Consider the following 19,432-nt stretch of genomic DNA (forward strand, 5'->3'; position numbering starts at 1 on the left):
CCCTTTCTTATAGTTTGCACATAGAGGTTTCGATCCCTTAGACAAGCCTACAGAAGGCCTGTCGGGCCAGCCTAGTGGCTGAGACCTGGGGAGCACATTGTGGCTGTTGTGGGGGGGCAGTTAGGTGGTCCGGGTGAGTTGGGGTGACCGAGCTGGGTCCTGCCGTCACATACATACCCAGCCCCTTTCTTATCCAACAGCCGGATGCTGGCCTTCTTTCTACAAGGAGCAGACACTGAGGTCAAATGAAAGCTTTTATTTCACTTCTGCCTCCCAGATGGCAGGCAAGCATCCACCAGGGACAGAAGAAGCCCAAGGGTGTCTCTGAGCTGGCAGATGGCTTGCAGCCAGGCCCCAGAGCACAGGACATCTCACATCTGCACATGATCTGAAGGGGAGGCGAGGACTCGGAGGCCAGTGGCCCCCCCCTCCCGAGGCCGGCACCCGCACGGCCAGCCCTTGCAGGTGTGACAAGAATCTCTGAGGAGCCCAGAGGCTCCAGGTGTTAGAGCACGTGGGCGAGCTAGGAGACGCAGACATGGCCGCGGCCCAGGCAGGCGCCCAGGGGGTGACAATCCGACCGCAGAACACACTCGATGGAAGTGCAGGTGCTCACGCTCACAGCGGAGAAACTCCACGGTGCCTTTATGGGAAAGAATGATTTCTCTCTCTCTTAGCGTGAGGACGGGGACAACCGTGGCCAGAGACAGGGTTACGAGCTTCCTGTGGCCCCACGCTGAGCTTTGGGCTGCACTCGAGGCCTGGGGAGGGGCGGGCCTTTCTGCTGATGCACCTGCGTCGCTGGAGGAGGAGGGGCCTTTCTCTGCTGGTTGTGCTGGGCCCGGTGGCCAGGGGGCGGTGGCCGGTGGCCAGGGGCCTGGGGCCGGTGACTAGGCGGTGGAGGGGGCCCGGACGCGGCTGGACTTTGAGGAGTCGATCCCGGGACCTGGCAGGACTTCAGGCCCCTTTCCTTCGTGGTCACTCGGCACGCTCTTATCTCCAGCTCTTCCCCTGCAATGACACAAAATCAGACAGGAGTCTCTCGGTAAAGATAGGATCGCTGTAAATGTTTATTGAGTGCACCGCCTACGTGCAAGATGCCAGGCTAGCTGTTCAGAGGGGTGCGATGAGGAGGCAGAAGCCACCTCTACCCTGTAAAATTTCCAGATCCTGTAGGAGGCGTGCCGGCCAGCAGGGTAGAGTGAGAGCCAGAGGCAGAGAGTAGGGGGTGGGGGGAGGCCTTTGTGCCTGGGCGTCCCTGAGGACTTGGAGACGGCACTCAGACCTCAGCACCCTGCCTCTGGGTTATCCTAGAGACCATGCCCTGAGGGGCCCCTGTGGTTAGAGCCCTTAGGAGGGGCTCAGTAGTCAGAGGGGGCGTCAGTAACAGCCTGCCTTCAGGTGGGCTTCCCTCTTAGATCTACCTTTCATCCGGCGTTGTTGTAAGGAACATGAGCAAAGGTGCTTTTTCGTCCTTAGAAACTTAACTCGTGTCTACAAATTTCTCAGAAATTCACAAGCAAGCCCCATCCCCTTGGGCCCGGAAGGGAAAGAATGTCTCCTCCTGTCACTCCTCCAGAATTTTCCATGATGCATGACTGCCATCCACGGAGGCAGGGCCACAGCTTCCAGGAACATGGTTGTGCCTTTGCTGCCTTAAAGTCACACGGGCAATCTGTGAGGAGGCTCCACTTGTCGAGGCCTGGGGGGCCCTGCTGGCCCCTCGGGCCTCCCTGGGTTATGAGGGAGGGGGCCCAGTCTCTCTGTCCAAAGCCATCCTTGAAGGCCTCCCACGGGAGCCAGGAAGAAGGTGTCCTCCTGGGATCATGAAAGGCCTTGCGTGTCAGTACGGAGTGGGCATGCTCCCTCTGAACATCTCCCTGTAACTTCAGGTGGGGCCGCCCTTCAAACAGCCTCCCCAACAGCTGGAAATGTGGCCTCAGGCCCCTTTGAATGTGAAGACTCAGAGTCTAACAATGTGGTTGCGGCACATGAGGGGCCAGAGTGCTCTAAGCACAAAAGGTCAAGGGCACAGGAGGGGAAAACCCCATCCTCTTCGCCACCTTTGGTGGCCTGAGGTAGCCGTGGGTATGCCAGGAGGCTGTGGACAGGACATTGACCCTGACCCCAATTCCCAGCAGTGGGACCATGGGGAAGCTTCCCTGTAAGGCCAGCTTGGGCTGCACATTTGTTTACCGGTCTACTCACCCACCGTCCTGTGACTTTGTTCTTCACCTACTCCCTGTCGTCTGAGTTCGGGTGCCCTTGCTAAGCAGCAGCAATGGCTCAGATACAAACCCTGCCCTCAGGAAGCCTCAAGTCAAGTGACGTGAACCGGAACTGCAAACCACAATGTCCATCTCTGCTGAGAGCCCAGGGAGGTGCGGGCAGAGCTGCAGGGCTCTGGGAGGAAATCACTTACCCTCACTGAGCTTACATTTCCTCACCCCTTTGGATATTATCTATCTCATAAGGTCACTGAGAAACTTGGAGAGGACAGTGGGTACGAAGCCTTGTGTTACAGACATAAATAACTGCCTGTGACAAGCGACTGCTTGTCAATGTCAGCTAATGATCATATCGGTCACTGTGGCCTGGTGAAAGCAGGGATCGCCTTGTTGTGGGGTGGTGTGCGTGGGCTGTGTCAGAGGAATACGTGATCTTGGAGCTTCAGGTGCTGGGGAAATGCAGGGGGGCTTGGGCAGAGAAGCGCCTGAGCAGGGCACAGAGGTGAGGGACCTCTGGGCGCCTGTGGGACTCAGCCAGCAATTCTGCTCCAGGCGGGCAGGGATGCTGGAAAGATGGTGGTGGAAATGTGGCCCCACATGGGGGGTGCGGGGGTGGGGGGAGGGTTGGGCAGCAGCGTGGCAGGACGTGGGGCTGAGGAGCAGGGGCCTGAAGGAGACCCAAGGCAAAACGTCTGAAGGAAGCAAGCGAAATCCAAAAGGGGCTCAAGGCTGCCCCTACTGGGGCAGGTTCAGCCCCCGTCCTGATTTGTGTCGGGCTGCAGGTGGCCGGCGTGGGCGTCCCGGGCCCACTCTAGGGAGAGGCCCAGAGTGAGGGGACCCAACCCTACAGCGAAGGGCAGAGTGCACAGAGACCAAGGGTCTGCTCGTCTGGCTGCACGGCCGGACCTTGCTGGACCTTCCTGTGGCATGGGGCACCACCCCGCACCCCAGAGCCCGCGGGGCCAGCTGATGCACCGTCTTCGGAACTCACTGCCTTGGGTGGCCTGTACTGTGTGCTCCTTGAGCCAGCTCCCCACTTATGAGCCCAGCGTTTTCACTCCCGGTGGGCTATTGGAGGGGCCTGACTTCAGGAAGACTCCGTCCCGGGACTGGCATATCCCGTCCAGACAACAAATTGGAAAAGGGGGTATAAAACCCTGGCTTTAGACCATACGTGTCCTTGCGGGGCCCTGAAAGTTTACCTGCGTTCCTAGGACCTTGGTCCTCGACACATCTTGGGCCACACTCTCTCAAGAGAGGACGAGATGTTTGTTCACAGAAAAACGACGTTTGACACTAACCATTCTACCCACGGAGAGATGTGTGGCTCATTCAAGATCGGTCCACACAGGCTTTCACCGAGGCAGCCTCGGTGGTGGATTCCAGGAGGCCAGCCGGGATTTGGCTTCTCAAAGCTCTCCTGCTGTCGCCACCGAGAATGTGTTTTTCAAAGATCAAGCTAACCACAGAATGGAACAAACTGCCACCGCTGGTTATAACCCTGACATTCTGAAACGACCCCATCTCCATTATTTCCTTTCCAGACTCAATGTGTCATTCCGCATGAGTTGTTGCCACGGGGATTTTGCCATGGGGGTCACGGGGGGTGCTGCAGAGGGACAGAAGTGGGGAGGTGGGGGGGGGAAGCTTACCATTCCTCCTCTGGTTCTGTTTTTTCCTTTTGTTGATGTAGAAGATGAGTAGAGCCATAAAGATGACGAAGATGGTGCCTCCTCCACAAATGCCAATAATGAAATAGATGTCCAGATGCTTCTCTGCAAGAGGAACACACATGGATGGAGGGGAGGGGTCCCGGCCAGAGCAGCCATCTCGTCGCCCTGGCCAAGGACTCCCAACTACCACGTGACGCAGATAAAACAGCTTGATGGGAATTTTCAACCACAGAAAAGCTGAGCTGATAGAGGCTCTCAGTTGTGTCAGCCTCTGAAAGGGTGCAGGGTTCAGGATCAGCAACCCCCCCAGATGGCTCCTGGGGGGACACCTGCTCTGGCCTCGAAATGCCACATTCCTCATGTGCCAGGACATGGGCCACTGCTCCTAATCAAGGAGCAAGTCGCAGAAGTTTAGCTCTGAGGAGGAGTTGAGAGATAATCTAGCATCACCTTCTAGTTTCACAGTCAGGCCCAGAGAGGGAGGATGAATTGCCTGAGGCCACACAGCATCTGTTTCCGAGTGGTTCCTTTAAGCAGATCCTGTGAGTCCATGTTTCTGCACTATTTGTCCACCTTCACCTCTGGCTGCCTCCTACACCATTTTTTTTTCCTCTCACCCTCTCAACCAGGAATTTTCCAAAGACTCAGGGGTAAATCTTTCAGCTGTCGAGCCTGCTGGCCAGCCGCCCACTCCCAGATTTTCCCTGGCCCCTGAGAGAACCTCACACACACAGTAAGTAAGTTAGCAGCAGCCATGGACTTGATCTTCAGCTCACAGACCTCCCACTGCTGTAATGCAACGCGGATGCCAACAGCTCAGTGTTCTGAGAAATGGGTTTGAATCCAGGCTCTCCTAGGCAAGAGTTGTGTGACCTTTGGTGAGTGACTCCACCTCTCTGGGCCTGTTCCATTCTTCATAAAAGGGAGATCATGAAACTTACATCACAGGGTGGCTGTTGGAGTCAATCAGATAATGGATGTGAAAGTGCTTTGTAGACTGTAAACCAATGCACAGGGGTGAGGTCTTGTTCTCAGCAGAACCCTGTGCCCTGGTGTTTCTGGGAGCCATTTGCCGGGAGAGGTGCTGGGCTGACCACCCTTTGTGAGTCAGCAGCAGTTAGAGAGGCAGCAGCTGGGGCCGGGTGTCAGGGGGCTGGAGCATCTGGAGAACAAACTGGAGCTCAGCCAGCGACCCAGGGAAACCCTCTTCCAGACCAGGAAGACCCTGTCACATGGAAAACCCTGGATGGGTCCTGGGGAGTAAGCCAGGGGCCCGGGAGCCAAACTGAACAGCTCTTCCGGCTGCAGTAGTTTGTTAATTCTCTGTCCTCAGCTCCCTCTCTGCCCCATTCTTTGCCTGCCACTAATACAACCTCTCCCTACCCTGCGGAAGAAGGTGCTTCCATTCAAAAAGCAGGCAGGACCCTAAGCTCCCATTCCATGCGGCCAAGAAAGCATCGGGGTCCTTTAGACTCCACGGGCTGGAGCCAGAGGCTGCTGGAATCTCTCTTGGGGACACAGGTCAGGGAGTTCGGGCTGAGCCCTGTGGCCATGGGGTGGCCACAGCCCTGTCTGGGGGCACTGGGAGGGAAATGCAGGCATGGCCCTGCGGGGCACCTGGGGTCCTCTCCACAGGGAACCTTCCAGCCTGTCTCAGAGGCAGCCGGGGCTCCGTCACTCAAAACCACACCCTCGCCATCTCTGAATCCATGCACACTGCTTCCTGGATGCCCTCCTGGAGAAGACGCCCCTGGACGCTCCTGGAGGGGGTCTGTCTTCTGCATCCAAACCTGCAGCTCCCTCAGTGTTTCAGTTTCAAGGACAGGCTCACCTTTGCTGAGCCAAATGCTTAGTCTTGTCCTTCCCCCTCTCTGGCTTGGCCCTTGACAGCGATCCCTTTGAGCGTCCTCAAGAGCACCTGTACCCCTCCCCCCGGGTATCCTTCCCTTCTCTTTCATGAACATCCCTTCTCCGGACTGACGTCTGCTCTGCCCCACAGAGGAAGGGACACAAATGTTCAACCTTCGAGCCTTGGCTTCTCCCGAGGCCCTTCCCGACTCGCTCTGTCCCCGATGCACATGCCTTTCTATCCCGCTGGGATCTGGTGAGAATAAACATGAAACACGGGGTTGCCTGATAAAACACGGGAAACCCAGGTTCATTTGCATTTTGGATGAACCATGGATAACTGTTAGCATAAGTATATCCCACGAAGATACTTAGAAGATACTTATGCTGTCTTCCCTATTTGCCAAGTCTGGCAACTCTAATTAAGGGCTCCCTGAAGGGGGAAAAGAGGCTGCGAAGTCAAGGGAGCCTTCATGATGGCAGGGGTGCGGAGCCATGGCTGGGGACCAACGTGAGGGTGAAGTGATGCTGGCCTAAGCGTGTGGTGGGCAGACTCTAAGATGCCCCCCACAGTCCCCCCTGGTATCCCCATCTCTGAGCGCCCGTCCTGAGCGCGTGGGCCAGGCTTACTGAGTTGCTCCCAGAGAACAGAACGCAGCAAAAGTGATGGGGTATTTCTCCTGAGATGAAGTGACAAAGAGCCTGTGGCTTTGGTCCTGAGCACTTGCTCTCTCTTAGCCGGTGGAGGGCAGCCATCTTGTGAGGCGGCCCAAAGGTCCACGTGAACCCGGAAGTGCACCCTCCCCACACAGAGCCTGGGCCTGACCGACACGACTGTGGTCCCTGCCGGTGTCTTGCCTGCAGCCCTCACGAAGACTGAGCCAGAACCCCCAGCAAAGGCACTCCCAGACTCAGGACTCACGACAGACACTGGGACACAGGAGCTGTTGCTGGAAGCCACTAACCAAGCAATCTGTTTTGCAGCGACAGATAACGAATTGAAAGCGTGTATCAAAACGCCTCACTTCTGACGTCGCTCCAGCTCAGGGCTGCTTCTGAGGTGGCTGAGCAGCCCTGGTCCCTGGAGGAACTCAGGGACCCTTCAGAGGGGTTAGCCAGGCAGCGCGGGGAAAAGTGAGCACAGGGCACCGGAAGAAGAGACTCTCGGAGCCATGGCGCTCCTCGTCTCTGTGGACCCGGAGACGGAAGCCCAGAGAGGGGGGAGGATCATCCTGCTAAATTTGGACAGGCCCGAACTAGAAGCCGCGGCCTGGTTCCCAGAGCGCCCAGAACCGCAGGCTGCCTCTCAAGAATTACTTCCGGGGACCGTGTCCTGCGGGGACTCGGGGGAAGGGTTGAAATTCAGGTTTCAGGACTTCCTGGTGCTGGCACCGAGCGGGGCCGTCAGCTCTGCGGTGGGAGGAGCCTCGCCTCACTGTGTCCACTGTCCTTCCTGGCCCTGCCCTGAGCATGCCCTCTCCCAGTGCCCCCCTGACTTCTCCTCCCTTTCTACCTTTGCTCTTGGTAGGAGGTACTGCCCATCTCTTTTCTAGAAAGAAATCTTTTTTGCTCCCTTCTCCATCATTTCCCTGGGAGTCACAATCCTGGTCGCTGACTAGCCGAGGGACCTGGGGCAAGTCAGTTTACCTCTCTGGGAAATGGGGGCTGGCATGAGATAAACCACAACCTCTCCTTCTATGGCTTCCATGGGGCAATCCTTTCTCCGAGAAGAGGATCTTTTCCATTGCCGGAGGGGAAGTTGTGCCCCGCGGAAGGCTGCCCAAGATGGGTAACCACAGAACACCATGCCCCTCTCTCCTCCAAGGCTTCCCCTGAAGGTTTCCAGGAGGAAGAGGTGTGTTTTCAAAGGGCGGCCTCCCAGTCCAGTCCCCCATGCCCCGGGGCGAGTCTCTGCCCTGAACTTGGCAGGCTGGGTTTTGCCAAATGAGCTTGGCATGTCTGACCAGTGCTTGCCACACACCTGAGCAACTGCTGGTCTCCACAGTGCTTTCCTCGCTGACTTTGTTCTTTGCCGTGCACTTGACTGATGTCTTCTTCCACCTGTTTTTCAACGGGTGGGAGATGTTCTTCGAAGGAGCCGTTCTGACTTTGCTCTCATTGAGATACAGTTTCAGTTCAATGTCAGTTCCATTCACTACCTCACAGAACAGCATTTTGGCAGTACAATTCCAGGTGATCTTAGGTTTTGAGATCTTCTCTGGAAAAAAAAAAAGATCCGACTCCTAGTAGTCACTTTTCTGATTTTAATTGACATGGTTATTTATAGAGGGGGGAATGGAGTCCGTCCGGGGCCAGGGAACAATTCCCCAGACCACTAGCTAGTTTTGAAAATCATTTTTTTAAATACAGCACACTCAGAACAATTTTTATGAAGTTCATAGATACATTATATGAGCCAAAAACTGTATCATGTCAAATGTTCGTGTGCTATTTTATACCTTAAAGTGTTTTCACATACGTGATATCATTTAATCCTAAAGAAGAGAAGAGACTGATTTTTCTTGCCGTTTACAATGGACATGCCCAAAGCCCTGAGAGGTTAAATGGTGATCTAAGGGCACCCACTAATAAATGGCAGATAACGGGAGGAGCTCACTCTTCTAAGCCCAAGTTCAGGAGCATGGGAAAGAGAGTTACCATGCCCTGATCCCCAAAACTTGAGGGGGGCAATGCTTCAAAGCAGCCTGGAACCCTACCCTGTGGCCTGAGACCTTGGTCACACACAAACCCTACACTATTCCATCCACCAGATCCTGGGAGGAGAGGGCAGGGTATGTGACTCAAGTTCTGGTGTGAGTGGGCACCAGCCCCTCCACCACCACCACCACGGAAAGCGACTTGGCCCCTCACTGTGCCTCACTGGACCTCATCTGTAAGAGATGGATAAGAAAAACACGCCTCACTTGTGATAACGCAGACAACGTGTGACCGAGCCCTGGACAAATCGTTAGGCACTGACATTATTGGTGATCGCTGTTACATTCATAATCATCAACTCCTTGCCTCTCTTTTTCTGACACAAGAATATTCCAAGGGTGTGTCGTGAAAGAAAAAGCCCTTGGCTTCACACAAGGCTGGTCCAAATGCTAACCCCACTACTTCTCAGCTGTCTGACCTCCGCCTTTTTCTTCTCTTCTTGTTCTCACCCTTACTCTCTCTTCCCAGACTTACCACCTTTCTTGCGCAGTGTCTCCCCATTAATTATGCAGCCTGAGTGCTTCGTTTTCAATGACTCCCTCCCTCCCTGCCTCCCAGGCAACGAATCTTCTCTGGGCATTTTCCCATCAGATGTCATTTCTGCTCTAGTAGATAGGCATGCAGAAATGAACAGAAATTAACAAAATTCTTTGGGATCCAGAATGAACAGGATGGAGGGTCTACAAGGAAGGGGCAGTGCAGGGTCTAGGGGTCAGGTCAACGTGTTTACTTGCCTTCTCAAAATGGAAAGAATCTCTTTTTTTCTATTTCTAACAGTAACATCCAATCATTGTAAAAATTGATCAGATACAGCAACATGTTTCAAGCTTAAAAAATCCCATGTAATTCTCCGACCCAGAGTCAATAGTTGTTAGTGTTTTAATGTATATCTTTATCAGATGTTTTCTATACATAACACAGATGTACATAATGTTTTAAAAACTAAAACTGGATCATATGATTTTGTAGTCTGCCTTCTTCCCCCTTACCGATGAACTGTTATGAAGTTCTTTCCTTTATGAACATCGAGAGATATTTATCTCCTCCATCTTTTTAAATGAGGTATTCTTAACATAATGAATAAGTTTGTAATGTAAGGGATTTTGCAACCCTTTCCAGTATTTCACTAATATAAACCACACAGTGATGGGCAGGCTCTTGAAGCCATGTCTTTGTAAATGTCCTCTCTGTAAGGTAGCTTCCTGGAAGAGGCATGGCTGGATCAAGTGGGGGCACATCACGTACATGAGAACTCCCTAGATCAAGGTTGCTAGGATTTATTCATTCTCCCCTAAGCTCTCTTTTAAGAAAGCTTCCAATGCTCTTCAGCCAAGGGTAGCAGCATCCTCATTAAGGAAACCGAAACTACAGAAGCATGAAGAAACAGGGGCGGGGTAGGGCATTAGCACCGAGCAAATGGGTATTGGGTCCCAGGTGCTGCTGGGCACCTTTGCTCTGTTATCTCATTGAATACCCCATGGAGTTATTACAATACCCATCAGGCTCAGAGCAGACAGAGAATCTGCCCAAGGCCATGTGTCAAGTAATGGGGAACAGGCCACAAACTGAATTAAGATGCCATGTGACGTTGACACACATACATACACTCAGCAGGCGCCTGTCCCGTCATGGAAAGATCTCTATCTTTCGGCCAAGGAAAGTGTGGTTTATTTGTGGGTAACGCAGATGTTCTGCAATCACTTGTGGGCTGGTGGCCTACCTCTGTGAATATACCAAAAGCCATTGAAATGTACTCTTTAAAAGGATAAATTTCTAGTATGTGAATTCTAAGTCAATAAAGCTGCTTGGGGGGTGAGGAAATGTCCATCCTGGACACGCACCCTGAACCTGCTCCTGTCCAACTGTGAGATTTGGGCCAGTTGCTTCTGTCCCTCTGGGTGACAAGGGGATGCTCTCTGCGGTGTTGGAAACCTTAAGTAAGATCACGGAGCAGGGGGGCTGGCACCGAGCTGGGAAGCCATTATCACGGCATTACTGGATGAGACCCAAGTGTAAGGCTCGTGTTCAGGAGAGGACACTTGGGCCCCTATGGACAAGAGTCACAGGAGCTGTGTCCCCAGAGCCCAGAAGCAGAGGCCCCTCCTGGCTCCATTCTTAGCCCCACCCCATTTCTGGAATAGCCTCTCCGTTCAGGGTTGCAGACCGAGGGTGTGGAAAGTTGTCATTTGCAGGGAGCGGGAGCATCTCGGATTGCTAGAGTGGGGGCTGGGAACAGGCTCCCGGGGAGGGGGAAGGGCCCCCGCCTCTGGTGACATTTTCTGTGCGAAGCACAGAAATAGTGACTTATTTGCACCCTGAAACTCTGGCTCCTGTTGCTGCTAGAGTTCCTGTCCTTCTCTCCAAGCTTCTCTTCCTCTTATTGCTCACCCTCCTCCACCAGCCAAGTGTCCACCTGGACTTTCAACTTTAGTGTCATTCAATTTCACTTTCTCTTCCTTCTCTACTGTACCCAAGTCATCTTGACCATCTTTTCCCCCCGGGTCCCTGGCTTCCTCATTTTACGGGCACCCTTCATCGAGGCCAGTGGTCATGCTTTGGGTGCCCATGAGTTGGCTGGGGTGCTCGAACACCGCTGAGGCCTGGGCCCCATGCCGGGGAATTCGGGTTTGATTGGTCTGGGCTGGGACCTAGGCATCAGTACTTTGCCTGGATCTCAGTCGACTCTAACAGGCAGTCTGAGTTTCAGATCACCAACCTCACTTGGATTATAGCAGCAGCTCCCTGTCCCATCTTCAGTCTGCACACCTGCCCTCCCAGAGCACCACACACAGACAGCTACACCTGGAGTATCTTCTACAGAGAGCAGCAAAAGTTAACTTCCACTTCTGATCGCGCCCTGATGAAACAAGGGCTGTTCATCTCTAAATTCATTACATGCAGCCCTTTCTTGCCAGAGAACTACTGCCTCAGGGCCTCCTGGCTTGCCATGTCTCTCTGGATGGAAGACTGATTGCTCTCCACTCAGCCTGCCCCACACCCAGCTTGCTCCTTCATGAGCCGCTTGGAATGACCATTCCCTTCTGCCCGTCAGTTCCCCTCCTCCGGACTGATACCACCTTCATCTGGGTTCTACGCTCAGCTCTGCAACCCCATGACCTCTGACCTGAGCGTTTTAGGCAGATAGAGGAGTCAAGGATCTATCAGCCGTGTACTTCCACAAGTGTACACTTCATCTCTTCCACGGGATTGGAGCCCTCGTTGAGGTGGGAGAGATGCATTAGATTTTCTTTAGGGTTCTCCCAAGGCCAAGGTCAGGCCAGGGCCGTTCCATAAATGCTATTCCCCAGCTTACTCAATAGCACCCAAATGGAGATGGAAGGATTTAGGGAACATAGACTTACCTTGAATCTTCAGTTGAAATGTTCTTTCCAACTCATTCTTTCCATTCTTATTATACATAAGGACTTTGTAGGCACCTTCATCCTCCATCCTCAGCTGTTTAATTTTCAGAGTTCCGTTCACCGATACAATATATTTGTCATCTTGATTCTTAGGCTTGTTCCTAGTTTGGAACCGGGCCACCCTCTTTTTGTCTTTTTCCCATGTTATATCTTCTATACTATCATTCGTTTCAAAACCAGGAATGTCCATGTTGATGTCCTGACCCAGGGTACCCCAGAAGAGATCATTTTCAGGAGCCGCACCTATAAAAAGCAAGACAGTGAGACCTTGAGACTCAACACCAGAGGAAGTTGGGCTGTGACCTCTTTGACTCTTACGCACCCCAGGGGCTCTGGTGGAGACCCCCCCACCCCCTTACCTTGGGTGGAAAGGATGAAAAGCAGAAGGCAGCTGGCTACGATGTTACATGCGAGGCTCATGTTTGGGGTTAGTTTCCTTGTGATTCTGAGATCTTCCTGCAAAAGGAACTGAAGTGAGACCAGCGGAACCTACCCTCTGAGAGCCAAACCACGTGGCTCTTTTGTTTGCTTCTTTTACAGCAGCAATAACACACACACACACACACACACACACACACACACGCACGCACCCCCCAACCCTGCGGATGTGCTCCTTTACCAAAGCAGGTGTGTCTCTTAGGGGTGCCATTCTTCTTACCCACATTTTAATCCTCACAAAAGCCTTGGGTGGGTTTTACTAGCCCCCCTCAAAGAGAAGAGGAACTGGGAGGCGAACTCGGGATCCCCCTTTGGTTGACAAGGCTTCAAATAGAAGCTTTCTGTCCATTCTGCTACCTGGCCTCTAACAAGACCGCATAGAAATATAGTAAATGTTCCTAAGTGACCAGCATCATACAAACATGCATCCCATGATTAAAAGTATTGGAAAACGTATGCGTGTGAAAGATGACAATGGATTTTTTCTCTTTCTCAAAAGGCGTTTTTTATATTTAAAATTCTTTGTGATTAGAAAGAAATATATGCTGAGCCTCAGCTGTAAAGGCTTGAAATCCCCAGAGCTTATGTTTAGCAGACATGTTACAACTCTATTGAAATTGCGTTAGGTAAATAAAAACTTGTTCCCAAGCAAACAAAAATGCGTGGAGTCCACGGAATACAATCGAACAACCAGAACGAATCATGCAGAGCATTGATGCTGGTTAACACGACAGATGGTTAAAGAAGAGGAAAGGAAAAGTGAGCGAGGATTCAGGAAGAGGAAAGACATTTGCGAGTCAGGGAGAGAAACGATGCATTGATGAATGCGCACAGGAGAAAAAAGCACCGAGAGAGCCAACCACAGAAAAAAAGAAAAGCAAAAAAGGAAAAACAAAAAACATCCGATGACGGATTTCCAAAGTAAGTGTCCAGTTTTGTGCTTCTTTAGGCTAGAGTGAGTAAAAAATTTTTAATTATGCTTGCTTTTTTAAAAAATTTAGGCACAAATATGAATATTATCTCAGTTGCTCAGGAAATGACATTAAGTCAAAGCAATGGATCTCAATCCCTGGGTAAAAGGAAACCTACATAGAACATTTAACTTAGTGACTGTGTGACAGATTCCTTGCTCATATCATCCGCAAAAATAAACTATAGTTGGGGCACCTGGTTGGCTCAGTCGGTTAAGCGCCGACTTCAGCTCAGGTCATGATCTCATGGTTCATGGATTTGAGCCCCACGTCTGGCTCTGTGCTGACAGCTCAGAGCCTGGAGCCTGCTTCAGATTCTGTGTTTCCCTCTTTTTGTGCCCCTCCCCTGATCACATTCTGTTTCTCTCACTCTCAAAAATAAATAAACAAACATTTAAAAAATAAAATAAACTATAGTTGTGTTAAATTCTTAAATGTTAAAAAAACCAGTCATGGTGCTAAAAAGCATACACAGAAATATATTTTCATATCTTTGAGTATGGAAAGCCTACCTGTATATGCTATATGATCCAAAAGTAATAAAGAAAAAAATGGACACAATTGACCACAGAAAAATGTCACATTTAGGGGTGCCTATGTGGCTCAGTCGGTTAAGTGGCTGACTTTGGCCCAGGTCATGATCTCAGTTTGTGAGTTTGAGCCCTGTGTGATTCTGTGTCTTCCTCTCTTTCTGCCCCTCTCTCGCTCACTCTCTCTCAAAAATGCACATTAAAAAAAAGGTTTTAAAAAAGAAAGTAGACCTAAAAGTGAGAATTATACTACATCATATCATATTATATATTATAATTAGTGCATGCATGGGACAAAAAGTCCAGAAGGCTGCTACACATTTAAAAGTGCCCCTCCTTCAAGACTTCATTTCGAGGAGGCTGATTAGAAATGTGCACTTTTGACTTTACAAACTTCTGTGAAGTCAGAAACTTTGGTAGCAGACATGTTATTTTTGTAACAAAGATTTTTGTTTCTTTTTTTAAACAAAGGATGCTTCAGACACATGTTTTTTTAAAAGCATATGCAGATTCTGAGAAAACATTAGCATCTAGCTTCACTTGCAAGTGACCAACCCGGTAGCTGCCCAACTTCAAACAGGTCTGGTCTGGACCCTGTGGTGGCGGCCATTGTATTTATTACTGGCCTCAGCTTTTAAAGGTAGTTCCTGCCCCCCTCAGCTTCCCACTTTGCTGATAGTTTTTCCTACATTTTCAGGGAGCACATGGAAAGCAGCTTTCTGTTCTTTTTGAAACAATAATTTTCTCTTCCATCTCATTCGCTTCTGAGCAATGAGCATGACTTCCAGAGCACGAACCATGAAAAAGGAAGGGATTGATGTATCTATTAAAGTTTAAAACTTTTGTACATAAAACCCCCTAAGAAACATTAAAAGACAAAGTACTAAAAGGGGCAAATGAATTGCAAGATGTATGACAAAGGTTAATATCCTTAAAATTAATTTTTTTGCGTAAACATAGAGGGAAAAGACAAACACCTTGATGTTAAAAATGGGTCAAGGTTGTAAAAGGGACAATTCGTAAAAGAAGAAATGCAATTGAACAAGAGGCTCATGAAAAAGTAGTCAATTTATTAATAAACAAAGAAATGTAAATTTTAACACAGATTTTCATCTTTCATTGAAAAAATAAAATAGGGGCACCTGGGTAGCTCAGTTGGTTAAGTATCCAATTCTTGATTTCAGCTCAGGTCGTGATCTCACGGTTTGTGGGTTCAAGCCCAGAGTCGGGCTCTGCACTGACACCTCAGAGCCTGGAACCTTCTTTGGATTCTGTGCTGCCCTCTCTCTCTCTATTCCTCCCCCACTTGTGCTCTCTCTCTCTCAAAAACAAATAAATAAACATTAAAATAAAATTAATATTAAAATAATTGAAATATGCAGTGTTGATGATAGTGAAAACAGATCTTCTTGTAAATGGCCAGAAGAAACGCAAATCAGTGTAGAGTTTCTGGTAGAAAATTGGTCAGTGTGAATCAGAAGCATCAAAAACATTAATATTTGGACCAACCAAGTCCATAGCAATGATTTTACCTGCTGGAAATAATGAAGGACTTTCGAGACTTGGTTATAAGTTTTGACACTATCGCACCTTTTACAAGTCACAATTGGAAGCAATTTAAACATCTGAGAGGAGGAAGTTGGTTACGTTCATCACGATATGGACAAGCTGACTACAGGAAAAAAAAAAAGGTCAAAATAAACAATATAATCCCATTTCCCCCTCTCAAGAAGCATGTCCGGTATGTGTTTTCAAAGGATGCTCACCAGGGCGTTGGCCCCTGCGGGGCAGGATAATGGCTATTACCCTGTTGCCCTTGGGTCTTGTTATTCTTCTAATATTCCAACTTGAACATACATTGCTTTTCAACTGAAATTGAAATGTTTGCTTTGATTCTCCGTGGGCCCCACACTTGGTTAGAAGCTCCAACACCATGGGAGAGTGAAGCCCCTGTCTTGGAGTGTGGGCTTCCAGGAAAACCCAGTGGGTGACTCATCCTACCTTCTCGCTCACCATCCTCACTATAGAAACCATCCCCCGGGGTGTCTCTTGCTCTGTCTTCACGGACTCCTGTTCCTTCCCAACCAAGACTCCTGGGGAAATAGACGAAAGGGAAGACAGGGAGAAACGGAGCAGCAGGAGGAGGAAGGAAGCATTCCCAGACCCTGCTTTAGGACCGACTCCTATCCCTGATCAGTGGAATGCCTCCGGCCCTGACCCCCACTGCCCACTCTTGGGGTCAAGGTCATGCACTGGGGAGAACCAGGCAGTGGTGCCACGTGGCTGTTCATACCCAACTGAAAGTCATCAGTTGCTGGATTTTATTTTATTTTTATTTTTTAATGTTTTTTTTTTTTTTGAGAGAGACAGAAGGTGAGCAGGGAAGGGGCAGAGAGAGAGAGAGAGAGAAAGAATCCGAAGCAGGCTCCAAGCTCCGAGCTGTCAGCACTGAGCCTGATGAGTGCTCAGACCCATGAACCATGAGATCATGACCTGAGCCGAAGTCCCACACTCAACGGACTGAGCCCTCCAGGCGCCCCTCAGTTCCTGGATTTTAGAGCAGGAAGGAACCCGGAGAGGGATCTGGCCTCCACATTTCAGCGGGGGTCCTGAGCCCAGGAAGGGCCAGGGCAGCAGCCAAATCCCCCGCCTCTGGGACACTGTGTGCTTCCTGCGGACAGCACAGCGTCATCCTGGCCCCCCCTTGACTGAGGAGTCCCTAAGTTTGGTCCCGTCTCCCTACGAGACCTCCATTTCCTCCCTTTGGTGCTTTCCATCGGCCCCTTTCCACACGGGCCCACAAGATCAGGTGAGAGACAGGAGAAAAGGAGGCCACGCGTAGCATTTTAGACTAAAACCCAGGTAGGCCTCAGGGGCGCTCAGCAAGGCCCCAGCCTGGGTCTGTGTGCAGCTGGGTCGTGCACCCTGTGGGCCCGGCTGTATCCGGACGGTCACATCGGAACCAGCGGCCGGCGAGCGGGGCGTCCTCACAGAGGTGGCCCCCAGGCACATTCACGGCGGAGGCCCCGTCTCCGAGCGCTCCTCCTCTTCCGCCGCTGGGCATCACCTCCACTGGGGCGAAAACCCCGGTTTCGTATCTTTCTGCGTCCCCCACCCCCGCAGCAGGGAGGCAGCACCAGCCCACGGAAACAGTTCCTGTGCGAAGGCTGGGTTCCTGAGATGACACTCCCCAGCCTGGAAGTCCCCCAGGGGGCAAATGCGTCTGAGCCGAGGGGTGCCGAGGGGCACCTGGCAGCCGTGTAATCACGTCATTAGAGAGAAGCGCCTCTGAGCCCCGCCCCCGGCGCATCCCCTGCTGCGTCCCGGGTCTGAGCGGGCAGGCCGTGTCTCTGGGCCCCGGGGCTCGTTCTCCGAGCCCATTTCGGGGGTCAGATGAAGTGACCTGTGTTCAGCGTCCAGGGGGAGCCTGGGCCCGAAGAGACCCTCAACAGACACCCGCTTTCTTTCCTGTTGGCCGCCCGTTCTTCACAGAGGGGTCTCCTTTGTTTTTTGTTTTTGTTTTTTTAATGTTTACTTTTGAGAGACAGAGCACATGCGGGGGAGGGGCAGAGAGAGAGGGAGACACAGAATCGCAAGCAGCTCCAGGCTCCGAGCTGTCAGCACAGAGCCCGACGCGGGGCTCGAACCCACAGACCATGAGATCAGTACCTGAGCTGCAGTTGGACGCTTAACCGACTGAGCCCCCCAGGCGCCCCTGAGGGGTCTCCTGAAGTGAAGAAGCCAGAGGATAAAATCGAGAAGCTTCGCCTTCAGAAGTAAGGAAGGACGAGTTTGAGGCTCTCCGGGGCCTCTCAGTCCGTCCCAGCGAGAAAGTCAGGGATGTTCACCCACAGGAAGCAGGACACTTTATAAGGTTTCTCAGGCGTGGGCTACTTCTTTCTGCTTTTTACTTTTGTAACCTCCCCCCCGGCCCCCTATTTATTTCTCAGGGCGGTTCATCTAGAAGGCCAGCAGGACCTGGGAGTTCGTGATCTAGGAAGCGACGAGGCAGGGGACACGGGGACACAGCGCTTCTGGGCGGCTGGGTGGGAAAACAAGCCCAGGACGCAGGAGGTGGGGCCAGCTGCCGGTGGGGCCAGCTGCCGAGGAAAACAGACTGAGGCCGCGTGCAGCGGGGGCGCCGGCTGGCCTTGGCCTTGGCTTTGGCCGGGGAAGGGGTGGCTGGCAGCCCGGGCAGCGCTCTAGCAAACAGCAGGAGCCCACTAAATGCTGGTTGCAGGAACAGCTGGACAGAGAAGGCGAAGGGACAGTTGGTGCGCTGGACGTCAGGCTGGACGCCCGGCGGGCAAGGTATGCTTTCTAGCTCCTCCTACTTGCCAGCAAAGGCTCCAGACTTGAGCGGGGAGGTGCGGAGGCGGCAGTCGCTCCACTCCGCGGGCTCCACCTAGATCTAAAGGTTACGGCCGAGGGCTAGCTCAAGTCAAGGACGAGAAACCCGCGAGGCGCCCCGCAACGGTTTGGGCGGCGCCCCGCGGGCGGGAGGGCCCACGAGAATGGCATGGGGAATCCACGCAGGGCAGATTTCCGGGATTTAGTGCAGCCGTGGCCACATCCCACACCGGCAGAGAGGCCCATCGCTTCAGGGTCAGGTGCAGAGAAGAGAACCGTCACCTCGGACAACCCAGTAAATGCATCCCTTCCCGAAGCTTCTAGGGCTGCCTTGTTTGTAAGGACCTGGAGGCCAAGTCCCTGCCTGTTTCTGCCACCTTCTGGCCAGAATCTGAACTGCACCCTTGCTGATGATCGATGGTTCTAACGCCTAAACCTTTGGCAAACACGCTGTGTGTATTTGCATAGTATGTTCGGGTTACGCATTTTCTCCCTCAAAAAATGACATTGTCTGGTCCCCATACTGTCTCTGCAGTTATAAGCATTTTTGTAGATGAACAAGCCAAAGCTGGGAGAAGCTAAATGAATTTCTAGGGAGACTTAGCAGGTGATGAGCCCAGATTCTCTGGCTCTAAGACCTGTGTGCTTTCTGCTATCACTAGGGTTGTGTTGGTTAGTGCTGCCCCTACTATGGGAGTTCTCCCGGACATCCTCTCCTACCCTTAACTTCTACCATGGCCCCCAACTCTCTATACCCCATCTGTACCTGAGGCTGCCCATGGGCAAGGGGTGGCTGTGCAGTCCCCTCCCCCCACCCAGGGACCTCAGACAGGTGAAGGAGGTGAGACAGGCTCCCAGGAACCGGCATACCCCTGAGAAGCATCACCGGGGAATCCCCACATCAAAGATGCTCCGGCTGGGAGAAGAGGCACCTGAGCTGGACCTTGAGAGTCCAGCAGGGTGCGAGTTCATAAAGAGGTCAATGATGAGGTGCCTGGGTCAATCAGTTAAGCATCTACTCTTGGTTTTGGCTTGGTCATGATCTCATGGTTGGTGAGCTCCAGCCCCATGTCAGGCTCTGTGCTGACAGCATGGAGCCTGCTTGGGATTCTCTCTTCCCCTCTCTCCCTGCCGCTCCCTTGCTCACATGGCCTCTCTACCTCTCAAAATAAATAAATTAAAAAAAAAAAAAGAAGAGGTCAGTGAAAGACAACCAGGCATGGGGCCTGGCGGGAGGGAATCCCAAACACCAGG

General features: G+C 51.8%; 1 protein-coding gene across 2 annotated transcripts; it reads right to left on the reverse strand.

The window, feature by feature from the left end:
- Positions 1-241: 241 nt before the first annotated feature.
- CD2 (CD2 molecule) lies at positions 242-12,363 on the reverse strand. 2 transcript variants are annotated; one of them, XM_039242776.1, is made up of 5 exons: positions 12,249-12,363; positions 11,830-12,132; positions 7,731-7,967; positions 3,881-4,003; positions 242-1,011 (listed from the first exon to the last, which is right to left on the reverse strand). In XM_039242776.1, exons 1-5 carry the CDS (start codon positions 12,307-12,309, stop codon positions 713-715), a joined length of 1,023 nt encoding a protein of 340 aa, XP_039098707.1. In that variant the 5' UTR covers positions 12,310-12,363; the 3' UTR covers positions 242-712. The 2 variants fall into 2 exon arrangements, with proteins under 2 accessions (XP_039098707.1, XP_039098710.1); XM_039242779.1 differs by having other exon boundaries at positions 793-1,011; positions 3,881-3,998.
- Positions 12,364-19,432: the final 7,069 nt, after the last annotated feature.

The sequence above is a fragment of the Hyaena hyaena genome, unplaced genomic scaffold (genome assembly GCF_003009895.1).
Source record: "Hyaena hyaena isolate Hyena2069 unplaced genomic scaffold, ASM300989v1 scaffold_217, whole genome shotgun sequence".
Lineage (NCBI taxonomy): Eukaryota > Metazoa > Chordata > Mammalia > Carnivora > Hyaenidae > Hyaena > Hyaena hyaena.